At 51.3% G+C, this 20,143-nt stretch overlaps 2 protein-coding genes across 2 annotated transcripts in view; one reads left to right on the top strand and one right to left on the bottom strand.

Annotated features, from left to right (window-relative positions):
* Nucleotides 1-7,755, top strand: part of Loxl2 (lysyl oxidase like 2) — an 84,395-nt gene extending 76,640 nt beyond the window's left edge. The window contains exons 11-14 of the mRNA XM_038310009.1: nucleotides 1,272-1,387; nucleotides 2,238-2,374; nucleotides 4,475-4,586; nucleotides 5,189-7,755. Coding sequence (XP_038165937.1) covers nucleotides 1,272-1,387; nucleotides 2,238-2,374; nucleotides 4,475-4,586; nucleotides 5,189-5,268 — 445 coding nt within the window. The 3' untranslated portion in view covers nucleotides 5,269-7,755. The remainder of the gene's footprint in view (nucleotides 1-1,271; nucleotides 1,388-2,237; nucleotides 2,375-4,474; nucleotides 4,587-5,188) is intronic.
* A 1,757-nt stretch (nucleotides 7,756-9,512) lies between these two features.
* On the bottom strand, nucleotides 9,513-18,492 carry R3hcc1 (R3H domain and coiled-coil containing 1). The gene is made up of 9 exons (XM_042054074.1): nucleotides 18,345-18,492; nucleotides 17,102-17,109; nucleotides 16,686-16,813; nucleotides 16,169-16,306; nucleotides 14,721-15,495; nucleotides 13,716-13,888; nucleotides 12,310-12,380; nucleotides 10,645-10,740; nucleotides 9,513-9,818 (listed from the first exon to the last, which is right to left on the bottom strand). Exons 1-9 carry the CDS (start codon nucleotides 18,490-18,492, stop codon nucleotides 9,685-9,687), a joined length of 1,671 nt encoding a protein of 556 aa, XP_041910008.1. The 3' UTR covers nucleotides 9,513-9,684.
* Between the last annotated feature and the right edge of the window lie 1,651 nt (nucleotides 18,493-20,143).

The following is a 20,143-nucleotide window of genomic DNA, read 5'->3' as shown; positions in this document are numbered from 1 at the left end:
CTGGTCTCTTTTGTCCTAGGCCTGCACAATGGATGCTTTTGAAAGCCCCTCGGCGACTCTCGGTAGCACAGCTTCCCTTGTTATTCCTGAACCAGATGCGTCACTCTTTAGCACATCTGTTCTCAATTTCTCTCAAGTGACGGCATGGACCGTTGTAAACAATCAGCCAAGGGAACTGCACCCGGCTTGTGCACACGCTGCCTCAGCTGACTCCCTTCCAGAACTCTAGCGATGCTCTTTCCTGAGCTGCTCTCATGTCCCTCCCCACGGGCCACCCACTCTCCATCCCGGAAACCTTCTAGCCCTTATCCTTCCCCTTCCTGTCTGATTTGCTCAATTTGAGGACCATGGGCTTGCTGCTCCCTTCCCAGGGCTCTCGGGCCAAGCCCAGGCCTCCTCTCCCACACCAGAGTGCTCACACGTCACTAGGGTCCATGTGTGTCCTTCTCTGGCACACACCCTATTTCTTAGTGACTCTTTTTTCCCTGTGATTGCTACCCCACCCCCTTTGTCTTCTTCCTTCCTTCTCTATTCCTACTTTTAAAAAAATCTTAAAAAATAGTCTGTTGTAATAGGCTTATACTAGTTTAAAAAAATAGCCAAAGAAACTAATTTAGGAAGGTTTGTTTAGCTCATAGTTTGGAAGGTTCAAAGCCATGGTGTCCAAGGGCAGCAGATGGTAGCACCTCTGTGTGGGGATGTGCATAGGAGCAAACACACCTGAAGCTAGGAAGCAGAGGAAGAAAGGGACTGTGGTCCTGAAATCCCTTTTAGGGCCTGTTGTTCCCCATCACCTAAGATTCTCGCAGGCTTCACCTCCAAATAGTCTATAATGTCCCAATGGCGCTCCCATACATGGGTGTTTGTTAGAGCTATAGCAAATCTGGAGAAAGACTCCATGTGGGAGTGGGCAGAGAGCCAGCTGGGCACTCAGGAAGGACCCTACCTATTAAAAAGCTTATTGCATTGGGCTGATTAAATTGCCAGGCACTCTGCTGTTAGCTGTGCACACTGATACCCCCAACATCCCACCCATTAAATTATGTCATTCCCCACTCCTGATGAGGGGATCAAGGCGTGGCAAGATGTCTGACACCTCTGCCCCAAGTCACAGTCTTCCCTTCTCTCTTAGTTCCTTCTTCATTTCTCTCCCCGCCACCCTTGGCCCTGCCGCCTCAGGGTTCTCCCAGAGGCAAATCACCAGCTAGGAAGCTGCTTCTAGGCAGCCATGGTTCCAGACACTGACATTGGGCCCTGTTTCTGGCTCCCAGGCACTACCACAGCATGGAAGTGTTCACCTACTATGACCTGCTGAGCCTCAACGGCACCAAGGTGGCTGAGGGTCACAAAGCCAGCTTCTGCTTGGAGGACACAGAGTGTGAGGGAGGTATGTTTGCAGGGGGAGGTTGGGGCTTCACGGAACTTTGAACACTCCCACTGGATTGAACCCAGTCCGGGCGGATGGAGGCTAAGCCAGGCACCTCCCCATGTTACTCTGGCCACTGCTGGGTATCCATGTGGCCTTTATTTGCCAACTCTTGGGGCCTTCGAAGGGTACACATTGGGGCTGGGGAAAGTGTTTCTCAAACTGTCTTGTCCCCAGAGCTGTTCTAACTGGTGGGCCAAGGGCTGCATGGCTTCCAGGTGAGGTCTGGTCACCTTTGCCTCTCTGCTTGTCACAGACCATGCTTCCTGGAGTCCCAATATCCAACTCTCCTCTTTCAGGCTATAGGGCCCTGACCCCCATACCCATGTCATTTGGCCTCTATCTTGGGTAGGTCATCACACACCTGCCACTCTGACACACCAAGGACCTTTACAGAACAGAGAGCCGTCCTCTGCCTATGGCCCACATGAGGTTCTAGACCCTGGCGTGGCCCGCTGCTGACATCATGAATCACATAGAAAAAAAGTACTCATAGAATGAGTACTGTGGGAAGACCATCTGTGAGGGACCAATGTCTCGGATCACCACGACACTCATCCGTATCCCAGGATGAGGAGTTCACAGAAATGCCAGCCTAGTCCAGATTGGTCAGGGAGCACTTTGTGGCGGAGAGGACCTTGAGCCTGGCTTGGAGGGAAGGTTGGTGTGTAGATAGGGAATTGGGCGAGAGGGTTCTGTTGACATGAGAAGGCGTCGGAAACCCCCATGGGAAGGATGGAATGGAATGAGGCTGGGAGGCTTGGGGGCTGGAAGGGGTGAGGTGGTGATGCTCTTCTCTGCCCACCCACAGACATTCAGAAGAGTTACGAGTGTGCCAACTTCGGAGAGCAAGGCATCACCATGGGCTGCTGGGACATGTACCGTCATGACATTGACTGCCAGTGGATAGACATCACCGACGTGCCCCCTGGAGAGTATCTATTCCAGGTGAGGTGGGGAAAACCCAGGGCTGCTGGAAGAGAAGCCACTTCCTCGGTCTCCTTCCTGTGGGTGTCCAGAAGCAAAACTCATGAGTCCAGGCAGGGTGCCACAATCAGAGGCCATCCTATCTGACAAGCATCATACGGGAGGCACGTGGGCCTGAGGGATACTGGGTCTGCAGGGCGTGCTGGGAGTCCATAGTGCAACCCAAGATGTAGAGACAGTCATATATGATTCAGTTAACCTCCAGAGCTTGAAATCAAAACCTATCTCTGAGCTAATTTAGATTTTGACTCAGGAATCAGTTCCATGAACTCTGAGGCAACCCACATCTCCAGCTCCCCCTCAGCCACCATCCTGATTTCCTCCGGTCTTCACACCTTGCTTTGGTGTGTTCTATTGAGGTCGAAAGCAGCTGCATTATCCTGCAGCTTTGCGATGTTCCTTCCTCGGGAGGATCTGCAAAAGGACCATCTCCATGCCCATCAGTGAATCCGTCAGGCTAGAAAGTTAATCTAAGGACAGCCTGGCCAGGGAACTGTTTTGTGAGGGCTCCCAACTACCCTGCCCCAAGGAAGAGCCAGGGAGCCTTGGCTTCCGCCTTCCTGCAGACAGTTGTGGCGTACTCCAGCCAGGCCCACGTGGCAGGGGAGAGAAACACTGCCTCCCAGTTTTCTCCTGGCACATGGCTGCATTCCTGCCTCCAGAGACTTCGCTCCCACATAGCCCCATGGTGTTGTGTGTCCCAGCTTGCCCAGTTGGATGGCAAAGTGTGTGACCAGAAATGGATTCTTCTGCTTTGAAAGCATTCCTCGTGGGGAGTTCAGCCAGCCCATGGTCTAGCCCACAGTCCCTACTGCTAGACACTCCCTTGAAGAGCCAACACCTGCAGAGAAGTAACCACAGAGTGCTTTGAAAGGGTCCCTGGGCCCTTTCAGCTTTGAAAAGGAGACAGCCAAGCACTTTCAAGCCACAAGCCAAGCCCAGAGCCACGGCGGGCCTGGGAGCAGAGCGCTCTTATTTGAAAGTGGATTTTCATGGCTGTAGACACGTATGCAGTGCCTGGTGGCTCATACTGGCAGCTTGCTGTCACTCAGCAGAGTGAATGTGTATCATCATATCTGCTAAAAGTGTTTAAAGGTCTCTGGTGGCCCAGGCTGGCCTCTGCCCAGGAAGTGCATCAACTCATTGACTCTCTCAGTTAAGGGACACTATTAGTATCCTCATGCCATAGCTAGGCAAATGCAGGCCACAAGTCTCTGTGTGGTGTTCTTGTCCCCTAAGCGGTACAATCAACAGATGGGTAGACTTGGGGACATGCCAGTCCCCAATTGGTTCTAATGACACATAACTCTGGATGCCCTGGACTGTAAGTCACTAGGAAGCAAGAGCTAGCTTCTGTGACAGACAACAGAGCTTACTGTGTGACAGACAATAGTGATCAGACGAGGACTCCCAAAGGGAGGAAGTGACCAGGGGTGCACAGACTCAGAGGCAGGGATGGGTGGGCAGATGGGTTTTGGGGGTCCTTGCTTTGTCCCCTTCAGATACAGAGACCCTAATCCACTTCCCTCATATGCTCCTATGTTTTGGAACTTGGCTGTGAGGGTGGGGAGGACTGTGGAGACCACACAATTCACCCTAGCCTTGCTCCTCCCTGAGAACCTGACTTGAGCCCAGGCTGCAATTGGATGCTCTCATGTTCATGCTTCAGGGATACTAGAATGGGCAGGGAGCTGTCTGGACCTTAGTGTGGGAGGTGTATCCATCCCTTTGTTGAGTGGGTGGGGCTGAGAGGACAGCCGGGATTTAGGGAGAAGAGAAATCAAAGAAAAATCAGGCCACCCCCGAGAGGGACACTTACCAGAGGGACAGCGCCACACAGCACATGGCCTGGGTAGGCTGTGGTTAGCAGGCCAGACACAGGCTTTCCAGAGTAGCCCCTACCAAGCCAGGATACAGTATCAGACCCAGATGGCTTCAGTTTGCACAGCGTCTCTTAGGGAAGACCCAGCCATACTGTTAAGGACAGGCAGACTCTGCTCTGGAGTGTAGTAGGATGGGCAGCAAGGGAGTTACGACGTTCTCTGACTTGATTTCCTCCAGGTTGTCATTAACCCCAACTATGAGGTGCCAGAGTCGGATTTCTCTAACAACATCATGAAGTGCAGGAGCCGCTACGATGGCTACCGCATCTGGATGTACAACTGTCACGTGGGTACGTTCCCTCAGCGGCCCCACCCTCCTCAGGATGCTGAAGACACAGGCCTCAGCTGCCCTACTTTCTCCAGGAACCAGAGGCAGCTAATCTGGGAGATGCTGGGAGTGGAGCCAGCATCAAATTCCTAGTTCAGAAAGAAAGCCAGAGATGCAGGAAGGCCTGGGTGGGGATTGGGTATTCACAGCCAGCCCTGGCCAAGGAGAGAGGCTGGTGCAGAACGGGCTGGCCTAGCAAGAGCAGACCCTAGGTCTATATAAGGGCTGGAGCGAAGGCCATCAGCCCACTGTTCCTGTGACCTCAACTATGTAGGCCTCAGTTCATGGGCTCTGTGTATTGGGTTTTGCTGCTAAGCACTCTCCTGCCTCATCACCAATGAAGAGTTTTCCCCCTTAGGGAACAAGAAGGAAAGCAGATTTTGCCTCTGTTGGCATACGTCAGGCCTCAGTCCTGGTGGCAGTGTCTGTTTGAACACCCTAAGTTTGGCACGGTACCTGCGGAGTTCCTGGCTTGAGAGCTCACTAGTGCCACCCTTGGGGAGGCTCACTGGGGTCACCACTGAGCCTGTACCTAATTCTGTCTCCTTGATGCTTGCTCTCCAGGTGGTGCCTTCAGTGAGGAGACGGAACAGAAGTTTGAACACTTCAGTGGACTTCTAAATAATCAGCTATCTGTGCAGTAAAGAAGACCCTGGGCCAGGCATGACGGCTCGTGCCTGCTATCCCTACACTCAGGCCAAGGCGGGAGGATTGCCACGAGATTTCCACTCTGGACATTAGATCGAACTTCAGTCTCAACAAAAAAAGAAAAAAAAAGAAAAGAAAAGAAAGAAAAGAAAAATGACGAAAGAATGAAGAAAAGAAAAATGACTTAATGGTCACCTACTGAGTTCAGGTGACAGTGTCTCCTGGCGGGATGACCAGTTGCCAGCTCCCGGCTAGCCAGCTCCGGCTGAGAAGAAAGGTGCTCCTTCATTCGCCAGGCACGGCTGCATGTCCCTGTCCTGAGGCCTCAGGGGCAGGGGCTTTGGCACGTGGCTATGGGAACTGGAAGGCAAGCTATGAGCAGGTTATCCCATCCAAGTTTTGGCATATCCATAGTGTGACATCACCGCGCTGCATAGATGGCCCATTTTCTTCTGGAGGTGCGGCCGGTGTGAACTACGTAACTGCGGAGGTGGTCAAGCCGGCTTCCATTTTCCCCTTCTTAGGTCATTTCTGGAAAACTTGAATATGAAGACCTCTGTATTAAGTGTTTTTTTTTTCCTCATTGTACAAACTTCTTGACCAAATCAACTTGAGGAAGGAAGGCTTTATTTGGGCTCGTGGTTTGAGGACCCAGTGCATTGACGTGGCAGAAAGGGCACTGCAGGGGAGCTTGTGGTGTCTGGTTTCAAACTCACTATCTAGCTGAGGATGGCCTTGAACTTCTGATCCTCCTGTTTCTACCCCCAGAGTGCTGGGGATGAAACCCAGGACTTCACACATGTAAGGCAATGTGCTCTTTAACAATTATAGCTGCGTTTTCAGCACCCACCTTTCTCAGCTGCTTTAAACATGTGCGTGTCCTTTTCCTTGCCAAACTGCACATTTTTCTGTATCTTTCTGCTCCACCTGCTCTTTTTTAAAAAAAAAAAAAAAACAAAAAACAAAAAACTGTGGGCCTAAATAAGAGCAGTGGGAAGAACCATACATACCACAGCTTGAATGCTAGCCCGTCTTAAAATGTCCCCTGCCAAAGAAATTAGTCCATTGCTCTTAAGACCCACTCAAGTGCTCAGAACACAGGCAGGATGCAGCTGGATTATTGCCGGGGTATAGCAGGGCTGGCTTCTAGCTCAGTTCCAGATAGCCAGATACTCCAGGGCCCCACTGAAACCTCAGGCACCAGGCCTCCCATGTCCACCTTTCTCTTGGCATTCTGGTCTTCCAGACTCCCACCAGAATAGCCCACTCAGTTCTGTTCTCAGCACCCTGGGGCTTTTGGGGCCCAGAATTCCAAACTCTTCCAGATTCCTCCCTCAAACCTAGTCCCAAAGCCCAAGAACTCCATGGCCACGCTTATCACATCAGAGTCGCCACTCACGGTCCTTCTCTCATTACTGCAACAAAAGGCTCGACAAAAGCAGTACAAGTGGGGGGGGGGGGGGGGATTTGGGTTTAGAGTTCAGAGTGTAGTCCGTCCTAGTGGGAGAGGCGTGGTGGCAGGGGCAGGGGTCACATGGTGGCCACGGTCAGGAAGCTAATCGGTGAATGCTGGTGCTTCATTTGCTTTTACCTTAGTATTCTGCCTCCAACCCCGGGCCCAAGGAATGGTGCTAGTAGAGTTAGCGTGGGCCTTCCCTCTTCCGCTAAACCTCTTTGGGAAGCATGCTCAGAGACCCACCCAAAGGTGTGTTTCCTGGGTGGCTGTAATCCCATCCAGGTGACCATCAAGGTGACCTATCATGACCTCTTCCAGTCAAGCCAACTTCTGTATTCCAGGCAGGTGGAGCCACACTTTCAGTACAATAGCAAGACATGCATTCCAAGACTCCAAGGGGGATGACTGAAGGTTTGGATGGTTCTGCCACAGGACAGGAAGAGAAAATCGTGGGGACGTGGGAGGGGCCCTTCACCTCCAAGTCTGGCTGAAGCTCTTGCCAGCTGACAGTGCTTACACAGATAATATTGTGACTGGTGCTAATATAGAAACAGTATTCATTTTATATAGAGATATTTCAAGTAGGAATGTTAAAATAGCAAGGAATTATGACATATAAATGGCCTTTCTCCTGTCCCAGCTGTAAGCCTACGATTCCCTAGAACTTCACCAGAAACCCCATTTACAGTACAAAGCGTATCTCAAGACCCTTGTGCTAGCCTCGTGGCCCATAGTTTTATCTTATCAGGGTACAGTCCTATCCAAGGCACCTCTGGAGCCACCCTATAATCTCACTCTCAAGAAGGGGAAGAGGTTGTGATTGGGACTTAGAAACCCATCAATAATACCAAAGGCTACCAAACCCCTGTGTATAGCTAGTTCCTAAGACACGTAGGAACCATTGCCCTTTGAGAAGCCCCCACCCAGCTCTCAGGTGGGCCTTACTCTTTCTTTCCCTGAGCACCTCTTATTCCCTGTAACTTAAATTTATATTTAAAATATTTTAAATAAACTTTAACTCTGCTTCTTTCTGGCTCGTCTGAAGTTTCTTCTCTGCAGCAAAGTCAAGGACCCAGAGGTCTCTAGGGGGAAGGGGACCTCAGGCTGCTGTCGATGGTGCGGTCTCCTGTTGCACCACTAATGACAGGTCCGACTTGTGGTACCCTGCTTGTTGCTGCAGCCATATACCCAACAAGAGGGACTGAGGGGAGCAGGGATTTAGGCGCGTGTTTTGCGGGCAGGCGCAGTTTGAAGCTATGGCAAGAGGCGCAGGGAGCTGCTTGCTCACATCTCAGTGGGCCAGGAAACAAGAAGGCCAACACTCACGTGACTTTCCCCCTTCAGCCTAGGACCCCAAGGCATGGGATGGTGCTACCTGTGTTCAGGGTGGGTCTTCCCTCCTCAGTTGGAAATGTGTCTCCCATGGGGCTCTAGATCCAGTCAAGTTGATGCTAAAAGATAGCCATCACACAGCCTAATATATAATACCGTTTTTCCTTTTCTTTTTTTTTTTTTTTGGTTTTTCGAGACAGGGTTTCCCTGTAGTTTCTAGAGCCTGTCCTGGAACTAGCTCTTGTAGACCAGGCTGGCCTCGAACTCAGAGATCCGCCTGCCTCTGCCTCCCGAGTGCTGGGATTAAAGGCGTGCGCCACCACCGCCCGGCCCGTTTTTCCTTTTCTATACCTATGTAACTATTGTTGTTGTGATCGTACCCGAGAGAAACAATGTACAAGGAAGGAAAGGTGTTCATTTGGGCTCATGGTTCAGTCCACTGTCAGCTGGCTCCATGTTCCTGGGCTTGTGAGACAATGTCGGTCTTAAATTATCGATTCAGGTATCAACTGGATTCTAGGTGATGCCCATCGAACCCACCTCACCGCACATACATACTTGTAGGTTGGAGTGAAATGTTCCTTCTTTGTACCCAGGCTTCCTTCCAACCACTGCCCCTGGACCCAAAGCTTCCTACATCTAGGAGTGCCGTACATATTTCGTCTCATACTTTCAGGAATGGTCCCTATGTCCTTCCAAAGTTCCCTGTGATCCGGAGGGCTCTGCCAGTACAGGGTGCAGCCCTGAGAAGCAATCGGAGAGACCTGAGCAGCAGCTGAGGTCAGCTGTGGCCTGTCTTCAACAGCTGCTACTCACTGGAACTTGGGGAAGGAGACAGCAGTGTGTCAGAAACTGGCAGGACAGCTAGCCACAGGGCAGCTTCCCAGGGGAGAGTGTGCACTGGCAGAGCAGGGCTCCAGCCCTCCATAAGCAGTCCTGTGTTAAGCATGTGTTGACCCCAGCAAACCTGAGATCAACCATGACCCCAAACTCCAGAGTGGGCTACGGTGCTTCCAATGCTACACCCAAGACTCGAAGAAGGCGAGCACTCTCCTGTCCTACAAGGATGGCCCTGGGTCCATTTCTGAGGGGACACTTGGCATGCACTTAAGTCTCACCTCTTGGCTTTGTTCAAGCTTACTTATAAGGAGCCCTTTTGTGATCCACATCTGCAAATAACACCTCAGCCCTGCTACACCCACAGCTGTGCACAGATGCACACAGCTGCCCACAGCAGAAGATGGCAAGCTGGGGCTGCTGAAATGGGGATACTGGGCAAGTGACATGGAGCAAGTACCACGTACTCCCCGAACAGGGCCGGCCACCTGTGCACAAATGTCCCTGAAGTGAAGATGGGACCTCTAGGCAAGGTGACCTGATGCTCAGTAACCACGGGGCCCACGGTAAGAGATGGAACAGCACCCTCTAGTGTCCCTCAAGACCACACTGGGATGCAATCAACACAACCTTAAATTTTTATTTCTTCTCAATTTCTGGGACCAGCTCAACAAAAGCCTACCGTGCCCCACAGCAGCTCCAGCGGGGACAAGGGGCTGTCCTTGGGTCTGTGAAGGCGTGTGTGGTGTTGGGGCCCAGCCTAGTCTGGACAGCTGGCTGTAGGGCCTCAAGATGGCAGGAGACTCGGGGCAGCAGGCAGCTCTTTCTTTCTGTTGTGTTGGAGTCCCAAGGCCCGGGCCACCAGCCTGCGGGCCACCGCCGAATCTGTCTGTGGCCTCTCCTTGGCTAGCTGCAGGAGCTCTGAAAGAAAGAGTCAGGGGGTGGGACTTGGATTTGAGGTCAGGGATGTCTCTCCTCTGGGTGACAGGGCAGCCTTGAAAGTCAGATGAGGGTCAGCCCATGTCTAATGGTATGGAGCAGAACTGGGGCCCTACAGCAGCCAGGGGTGCCTGTGAGAGGGACCCAGGCCCATATTTCTGCCTCCCTGTGGGACCGGACACAAACTGACCCCTTCTGTCAACCTGGTTCATCGTGCAGTGGGGATGAGGAGGAACTAACCCAGCATCTCCTTGCTCTGTGAGGCCCTTAGGAAGGAAACACTCAGGAGAGGACACCTGGACCATTGGACATAAAGACGGGACATTGTTTCTAAGAAGCCTAGGACAAGGCCACGTCACCATGCACAGTGGCATGGATAGCTTTGGTAGACATCCCTTGGGCCCATGCTGCTGCTTCCAACTTTAGAAACTCCTCTTAGAGCACCATGCTTTCTGGAAGAGGAAATGGAGGGAGCTCACAGCTGGCATCCGGCTCCTGCACAGGTGAGGTAAGTCACAGAACCAAGGTCCCTTCTAGGGCTGATCCCAAGGCTCTAGCACTTTTTACCCTTCTGGAGGACAGTCTTCATGGCCCTCTGGAAGGAAGATGGGCTTTTCCTAGATCAGTGACCAGAGGAAGGGCAAACGCACATGGTACCTGACTCTGGGCCTTTTCCGGGCCTAAGGGACGCTGAGCCCCGCTAGCTACTATAGCCCAGGCTCTTGAAGAGCAGGGAAATAAAGAAGGGAAAACAAACCAAAAACAAATGCACACACAGCCTCCCCATGGAGGGACAGGCTTCCTTTACTTGGCCTCTGCAAGGCTTTGAGCTTCGACTGCTTAGTTCCCTGTGTGAGCGGCCGGATCTTGAGCATGGAGAAATCCTTGGCCAGGGCCTCAGCAGCTGGAGAAAGAAGAGATCTGGGGTCATTCTTGTGCCATGTGAACCGCGCACCCCAGGGGTCTGGAGTACAAGCATTATCCCGAACTACCACAGCCACTCTATACATCCCAGTCCCAGCTGCTCGGCCCGATCTACCTCAGTAAAGGTGAAGACAGTGTCACCTTGTGCCCAGATCCCTAAGGAACTGTACAGTGGGCACTGTCTGTGCTGTCAGATGATGTCCCAGCCCAGTGTTCAGATACTCACAGCAAGATGGGCAGGCTCTACCTATGAAAGTCAGAACTTAGAGAAGACTCTCCTTCTATCCCCCAAAACCCCCAGGGACTCCATTACTCCCTGCACCACCACACTGAGCTAAGGCGCACCTGACACCAGGACATAGCAGATGTGTAATCTGGACAAAGAAACCGAGGCCAGGGCATGATGAGCTCTTGCTATACTATTTAAGGCAGGCCCAGGAGGCAGTACCCCGGTGTACTGGCTGGTTCTGTGTCAGCTTGACACAAGCTAGAGTCAGAGAGGAAGGAGCCTCAGCTGAGGAAATGCTTCCCTGAGATCCAGCTGTAAGGCATTTTCTGAATTAGTGATAATGGAGGAGGGCCCAGCCCATGGTGGGTGGTGCCATCCCTGAGCTGGTGGTCCTGAGTTCTATAAGAAAGCAGGCTGAGCAAGCCAATAAGCAGCGCCCCTCCGTGGCCTCTGCATCAGCTCCTGCCTCCAGGTTCCTGCCCTGTTTGAGTTCCTGTTCTGACTTTCCTCAGCGATGAACAGCAATGTGGAAGTATAAGCCAAATAAATCCTTTCCTCCCCAACTTGCTCTCTGGTGATAATGTTTCATCGCAGCAATAGAAACCTTATCTAAGATACCTAGTCAGAGCTTACTCTTCCGTAGTCCTCGGGGGCCACTTGACCTTTCTTCCTACCTCCCTTCCAGGGGCTGCCTCCCTATCTCTCCCTCTGCTCCTCTCTATCCTCAACTTGGCCAAACACGAGCAGGGTACTCCCAGCACTGATGTACACACAGTTTCGGGTGGGAGAATGACAGGGACATTTAAGTGGAATGACAGGGGCAGCTTGGGACAATTGCTAAAGGGGAGGCTGCATAGTGCTCTAGCTTCCACAGTGAGGGGCCTGTAATCCACCATAAACCCTGGCATCCTGGGGGACAGGGGTGATGGACCCCACAACTGAGGCTGACATAAAGACTGAACGATAAGGCACCTGCTTGCATCCTGTGCTAAATGCCTGTGAGCCAGAGCAACAGCACCTGATGCTTTTTTTCAGTCCAGAGAAGGACCTATGGCTTGGCCCATGCCACCTGTTCAGTAAATGTCACTGATCCTAACACCTCTGTACTGAAAGTGCCAACAGAAGTAGGAAAGGCCAAAGCATTTCCCAGGCCACAGCCTCCGGCACCCAGACTGTGGTTCAGGCTTGCTGAGAGCCGAGCCCATGGGCTGAAGGTAGTCTAGGCCTGGATATAGATGACCCTCCACCTAGGGGACCCAGGCACCTCTGCTCTCAATGGAGGCCAGAGAAGGAGCAGAGCCCAACAGGAAGCCACCTTACCTGAGGCCTGGCAGGGAAAGATGCCGATGGCGTGAGTGTCATCCACCCACTGGATCTTGAACCCCTTCTCTCTGTGTGGGGAGAGGACACGGGAGCTCACAAAAGCCATTGCTCAAGACCCTTCCCCCTTGGATCCTGCAGACCAGATCCCTCCCAACTCAAGCCCTGAGACAAACTATCTCCTCTGTTAGAAGGAATTACTGACACACTTTCTCACTAGAGCGTTAAGTCAGCTGCAGAAAGACCCAATGCCACCCTGCAAACAGGTCAGCATCTGGGACAGAATGAGACAGTACTGGAAGGCTCATATAGCCCAAAGCAAAGAGTGACGACAGCTCCCCAGACACCGTCATAGCCAGGCTGGGCATGGGCTCTGAGTAAGAGAGCTGAAAGGTTTATGGGGTAGGAGAGGAGAGAGGTCCAAACGGGCATATCAGGGACATGGCTCTGTTCCTCAGGAAGCCATCACGAACTCTGTGCCTAGGGGGAAGCTAGAAGCAGTTTCAGAATGGCCTTACTCCTCTAGTGGCACAGCCCGCTCAACAAGGGATCAGTGGTGGCCCTGTGGGGCCATATAGTTAGAGACAGCTGAAAAAGCAAACTGCCATCCTCTCGGCTGTCCCCTCAGCACGGGTGCAGAGGACAAGAGACAGAGGTATGGAAAACAGTATCAGAGAGGAGGGCCAGGAGTAAAGGGGTTTTGTTTTATTTTTATTAGATTTATTTTATTTTATGTGTATTAGTGTTTAGGCTAAATGTGTACCACATGCATGCCTGGTGCCCAAAGATCTCCTGGAACTGGAGTTACCAATGATTTTGAGCTACCATGTGGGTGTTGGATCCCAAGTCCTGATCCTCTACAAGAACAGCAAGTGCTCTTAACCTCTGAGCCATCTCTCCTGCCCTAGAAAGGGGTTTTTAAAAGCCCACATAGGTAAAGCAAAGACAAACGAAAAAAAATGCCAATCAGAAAAAAAAAAAAAGAAGAAAAGGCAGAAGGTTGCATCCATGGGAATCTGGGGGAAGACAAAAAGTCCTATCTCTTGAGTGTATCCCTCTAGGCTACATCGGACCTGCTCCAGCCGGGCACCCCCATAAATAACTGTCATACCGGGATGGCCCTCAGGCTACGGGAGGCCCACTGATCCACTGGCATATGGACAGCTGTGTCCTGAGACTGATAGAAGGCCTCGTGGTCCCAGCAAGGGTGTGCACACGCAGACCTTGGCCCAGGTCTAGGCGGGTGCTCAAACACCAACCCTTCCCCTCCCTCAGTCAGAGTCACCAGGCTGACCTGCCTCAGAGCAAGTAGCCCAGACATCAACACCTCCCTCAGCCTTCCATTCTGGGGCAAGCAGGCAAGGGCTACCCTAGCGTCTCCCAGGCCCCCCACCTTTCCTACTCACTGGAACTCAGAGAAGATGGCCAGTAGGTCCTCAGTCTTGAGTGTTGGCTTAAAGTCATAGATCTCCACCACGTGGGCCAAGTCCCTCTCCCCAGGTAGCTCTTCTGCAAAGGAGGATGTGTCCAGGTGGATCTTCTCTACCTTGATCTCCTTTTCAGTCAGGTTGGCTGTGATCTGGGAGCAAAGAGAGCCTTTGGCAAGGGAGAGCTGTGGCACAGCTGTGATCCCCCCCAACCCTGTCATGCTTTCCAGTCTGATAGTTCTGGGGGAGAAGTCTGCTTGGTCGGAATCTGGTTATGGCAGCTTGATTTCTCAGAATGTGGGTGTTTTAGGGGAGGGTGCTTGGTTTTATAGAGTCCCCACTAGATGACTCCCAACTGCAACCACTGTGTTTCACCTGAACTTGAAGAGTGCATCCTATATACTACATACCCCTTTTACAGATGGAAACATGGAGGGGCAATAAGTTAAGTAGTTTGCCCAAAATTGCATAGTCTATAGAAAAAAAAAAGCTAGACAAAGCCAGTATCTTTATTTTCCTTACTACAAATATGGTATTCTCAAAGACTGTGCATAAAACAGCAATCAAAGATACCCAGCCTCTCAACTGGCCTAAAGTCAATGTTAGGGGCAGGCACATGGTCTCAAGAAAACACAATTTCTAAGGCAGAGCTCCAGGCAGGAGGGTGATTTTCTCGAACAGAGAGCAACGCGCCTGTGAGGACTATGTTTCCACCACCTTGTGAGGTAAGCACTACTTTTCTTCATATGAGGAAACGACTTTAAAAAGCAAATGACTTGCTCAGGGCTGACCATCTCCTAAACGGACTTCCTTCTCCAGGTTCCCAGCTCTCTATTACCCAACACCCAGGCCTGAGCCATTTCTCATACATCCCATGAGCACAGCCCCTCCCTCACCTCCAGCCCAAGGCCCTTCTCCCATACCCCTGAGGCCACACCCACCTCACCTCCGCCCTCCCTTTTCTGGGTTCAAGAGCCTCATCACCTCCTGCAGCAGCTCACTGAAATCGTCATGGTGGGTGTCATCATCCTCTTCCTCCTCATCCATCTTTTCTTCTTCTTCATCCACCTTCTCTTCCTCCTCCACCTTCCCTTCCTGCTCATCCGTCTTCTCTTCCTCCTCCTCCACCTTCCCTTCCTGCTCATCCGTCTTCTCTTCCTCCTCCTCCACCTTCCCTTCCTGCTCGCCTACATCCTCTTCTTCCTGACCCACCTTCTCGTTCTCCTCTCCCTCTCCCTTATCCTCCTCTTGGTCCACCAGACTCTGCACCAGACGACTCCTACTTTCCTCCCCCAAGGCCAGCTGTGGGCTGGCCCCCTGCTGCATGGCTGTCTCCACCCCTTGTTCCTTCTCAGAAGGATTCTCGGAGGGCTCAGGGTCAGCCAGCTCCAGCAGTGAACGATTTGCATAGCCTGAATCTGCACTCTTCAGGAGCTCGGTTCCCTGAGTCATCAACGTGGGAACTGCCTGGTCAGCTTCAGGGTCCCCAGCCCCCCTAGGCTCTTCTGAAACTCCTCCAGCTGGGGCCTCTCCCCTGAGGCCTGGGATGGAGGGTGCTACCGGTTCATCTTGCCTGCGTCGCACGCGGGGCACATACAAAGGTTGATCCGGCTTCCGTCCACGATGCCACCGGCCAGGAGGAGCACCTCGAGGACCAGCAGCTCCTCCCTGATGTGAGGTGTACCGGGGACCACGGTACTTGCTGGGATGGGAGGCAGGAGGGCAGCAGGGACCCGAGGGGCCATCTGAACTGGGTACCCTGGAATAGGAACAGAAGATTCAGAGCATGTCTGAGTCTACAGCAAAATGACTTACGGGAGCCACCTATCATTCAGGCATGACACTGCCAAGTCAGCATTAAGCAAAGGTCACAACGAAAATGACCCTCAAAAGAATCTCTTACAAAGCCACTGTGGCAAAGGCAAAAATGCCATGCCTGACACACCCAACGGGGCTCCCTCATGAACACTACAATCAGATTAGTGGGTGCTTAATTTTTGGTTACACACGAAAGACGGCTAATGCTTGCATTTAGGAGCTGTTATGAGGATCAAAGTCACAATGATAAGACGTCCGTGTTGTGAGATACACACGGGACTAGGGATGACTACAGGCTGACAGACTCTTTCCCTGAACCAAGGTCTCATGCTCACAAAAAGAGAGGTGCAGACGTCCCTCACTAGTCCAGCTACTTGTGTGCACTCTGGCCCAACATGAATGGCTGGCTGATTTAGCCAAGTCAGCTGCATCCCCATGGAGCAAAAGACAACCCGACTTCACACAACTGGGGGTTCCTGGCCCTGGTTCCTGCCAAGGTCTACCCTGGCTAGCCAGCTAGTCCAACCATCACACACACACACACACACACACACACACACACACACACACACAAACCAATTGCTGAGAGCCCTCCATGCGGTAGGAAAACACACCTGATGTCCAGATGACAGACGACGGTCCTCCTCTTCCAGCCCTCCCCAACAGAGAAGCTGCTCAAGAGATCAAAAGTCTCTGCTGTTCTATGGATCAGGTACCGCAGGCGGCTGGAGACTGGGGGGAAAAGGAGGACCCTGGGAAGGAACCAAACCGAGTGTTAAGTCGGAGTATTAAGCAGAGGCTGTAGGTCCAGTTTCTGGACCTGATTCCCACGGAGGCCACTCCCAGGTTTGTGGTGGCTTAACACTGTGCCCAAGCCGGTCCCTGGCTAATTGCAAAGTAGATCACAGGGAGCTACAGTTCCCATCATTCCTAAGAGAGTGGGTACTTTTGCTTGAGTGGGATGACGCTCGGGTACAAAGGAAAGACGTGGCTGGAAAAGGCGGCAGGGGCTAAAGTCTCAAGTCAGGCGGGGCCTGGCCGGTGGTCTAGTCAGTTACCTGGGCACAGAACCTGGGAGAGGAGTAAACTCTGCCCTTCCTAGCATTAACGACGCCCCCTAGTTCCCCGTACTTGGATAGCTGTTTCTGCAACAGGAAGCGATCCAGTTCCTCCTGGACCCGGTGGACAAAGTCATTTTCGGCCGAGGAGAGGAAGACACCGTCCAAACAGAGAAGGGCCAGGGTGACAGATGGCAGAGCCTGTAGGGGCGGTAGACAAGATCGGGATAAGAATATAGGCCCGGAGAGCGCCCACAGTCCCACGTGTCCGTGCGACAAGGTCTTCGGTGACTTGAATCCCTGGCCTTCGTGGAGTCCGACGGGAGGCGCGTGAGTGTGGGGCCGGACTGGGTCCTCCGCTCCCAGCGCCGCTCTGCCTAGCGCTACCCGGGTTTTCCAGTTCACGGGCGCAGCCCGCTGAAACCGCCCCGCGACACCGAGCCGCCCTTCCCAGTAGCGATCGGGGGCCCAGGAGGGAACCTCCAATACCTGCAGCACTCACTTACCGCGGCAGCCCGGAAAGTGGCCGCTGCGCTCTGAGTCCCCCGCCCTCCTGCTCCACAGCGGGCTCAGCGCCATCGTGCGGCCGGGAGGAGGTATCGCACCCACTTGCCGCAGAGGGGCGTGTTCCTGCCCTGTTCAGAGGTGGGGTTGGGGCACCGCGCTAACCCAAAAGTCACAGGGCTTCTCCCGCAAAGACGCAACTAAGTGATTAATTAGACTCTTGAGAAAATGGAGGCCCAAAAAGGTGAAATGACTTGTCTATAGAGTTACACAAGTCAAAAGTGGTTCTGATTCCAAAATCATTTATAGCGGTATATTATTTGTATTTTAATAAATAAATCTTTCAACCCGAAAACCAGAAAAGCAAGGCAGCCAAGCTGCTAGAGAAGTCTTACCCTCTACCAAGGCTGTGTGACTGTAGACTAAGCAGCTTAAGCCTCTCTCTCCTCATTTTATACTCGCTAGTGATGGGATTAAAGGTGTGTGACTCTCTAGAACTAGGATTAAAGGTGTGAGCCACCACTACCTGTATTTGTTTCTGCGTTGATCTTGTGTAGCCCAGGGTGGGTGGCTTTGAACTCACAGAGATCCTTCTGCCTTTGCCTCCCAAATCCTGGGATTAAAGGTATGTGTCACCATTACCTGACCTCTAGTGGCTTTAGCTTTGCCTCTGGTCATCAGGAAAGATTTATTTATTAAAATACAAATAATACAGCACTATAATTATTATTTCTCTTTTCTACTAGAACCAATTTAGCTCATTAGACACTCATGAAAAACTACTACATACTAGATAGTGGTGGCATTATATATTTCTAATTCTAGAGTCCCTTGACCTGGTACCTAACAGAGGTAGAAAGAAGGAAAGGGGAGGCTGGAGCTGGGGAGATGGCTTAGGGGTTAGGAAGGTGAGCTGCTCTCCGGCTCTAGTCCCCTGAAAACACCAGCACATGGACATGTGCATGGCACACATATAAATAAGTAAATAAATCTTTCTATTTAAAGGGCTGGAAAGCTGCCTGAGCTGCTAAGAGCATTTATTGCTATTGAGTAGACCCAGGTTGAGTTCCCAGTGCCCACATGGTGGCTTAGAACCGCCGTAACACCAATTCCATGGGATCAAACACCCTTTTCTGAACTCCACCGGCACCAGGCATACAGATGGTGGTGTGTATACATACAGGCAGAGAAAAACAATCACACACATTTCTTTTTGTTTGTTTCTAACCATTGTATCCAGAATCTTTCCCCCTCCATCGCTCCTCCTTCTTCAATGAGAGACCTTCAGACCTCTTGTCACATAGACACACCCCACTAACAAGATGTGTTCCATGTGGGTAACTGGGTTCAGTGACTGATAATATGCTGATTAGCATGTCAAAATCCAGAACTAGCCTTCTTGGCAAACCACTGCTTATAGATATGCTATCATTAAGAATTCACACCTTAGCCAAGCAGTAGTGGCACACGCCTTTAATTCCAGCACTCTGAGGCAGAGACAGCTGGATTCGTAAATTCTGGGACAGCCAAGGCTAAATGGAGAAACGCGTCTCCAAGAAAAAAGAATCAACGTCTTTAGAGTATTGATACTTTTGAGTCAGGCACAAAAACCAAAAATTCGATAAAATTAGGTGAATCTGGTCAGAGAGAGAGGAAGAGAGAGAGAGAGAGAGAGAGAGAGAGAGAGAGAGAGAGAGAGAGAGAGAATGGTATTTTACCCAGAATAGGAGGCATGGTTGAAAAATTAAAGATCAAATCCAAGCTACACGGGGCTGCACTTTGCTCCTTGGTCTCCTACTGGAGGGGTGTCAGAGAAGGAGAAGGCAGGAATAAGGTCCGGGACCTTCCTGTGACACAGAGGAATTATAATATTATCTAAAGAGTAAAAGTCAACCGGGACCTTCCTATGTGATGCAGAGGAATTATACATATTATATAGAGAGGAAATGTCGATCAGGACCTTCCTGTGTGATGCAGAGGAATTATACATATTATGTATAAAGAGTAGAAGTCAATTCACCAAGAAGTTCTAAAACTGAAAGCACCAAACCAGCAGGCTCACAAAACATACAGTCAAAGCTCATATAACACCAACATCAGATGATGTTCCAGAACACAAGTAAACAAATGGCTGATGCAGATTGCGATTTTAAAAAATTAAAAATTTCCTTTGTGTTAGTATACAGGCATCTGTACTGGCCTGCCCTTGGGGTCCTGACAGGATATGTCCTGAGCTGCAGCCACTAAGAGCCCTGTGCACATTTGCTATGTTCCCTTCTAAAATGTGGGCCTCGCCCACCTCTCTCTTCTCTATCTCTCCCTTCTCCTTCCCCCTTTCTTTCTCTTCCGCTACTCTTGTTACCAGGGACTGGTCTGTGCCCCCTTCTCTGTCTGTCCTCTCTCTTCTTCCAATAAACCTCCTATGTGAGCCGTGTTGTATGATGTGACTTTTTCCTGCCAATCTTTAGATAAATTATAACACTTTGGGATTGGAGAGATGGGTCAGTGGTTAAGAGCCCTTTAGGTCCCAGCACCCACAGTAGGCTGTTCACAACTACGTGTGACTCCAGTTCCAGGGATCACTGACCTTCAAAGGCACTTGTCCCACACATGTGCACACGTACACATTTACACATAACTAAAAATAGTAATTATGTTAAAAGTTTCCTCTGATTGTAAAATCAGGTAGGTAGAAGCCAAAGAGGGGGCAATGGAGTGTCACGTACATTTCTCTAGCAATTCATATGCCAGGCAAAAAAGGAATAATGTTCGTGGAATTTTAAAGGAAAGAAATGTTAACACCAGAAAGTTCTAGAAGCTGTGCTGCCTATAGGCAGTCTCAGATCTGCAGCCGCATGGAAACAAGTGGAGCCTTCCTGCTTGACCTCAGGTGGAGGGGACAAATCGCTGTAGCTGGGAGACACCTTTCACCTGTCATGCCCAGCTCACCTCCCACACCTTTTAGTAAAATCCACAAATAGCTCCAATTTTTTTCTCTAATGGCCTAATCAATTTATTCAAGGATAG

Source organism: Arvicola amphibius, chromosome 13 (genome assembly GCF_903992535.2).
Source record: "Arvicola amphibius chromosome 13, mArvAmp1.2, whole genome shotgun sequence".
Classification (NCBI taxonomy): Eukaryota; Metazoa; Chordata; class Mammalia; order Rodentia; family Cricetidae; genus Arvicola; species Arvicola amphibius.
Note: the sequence above shows the minus strand (reverse complement) of the source record. Positions and strands in the feature narration are given on the sequence as shown.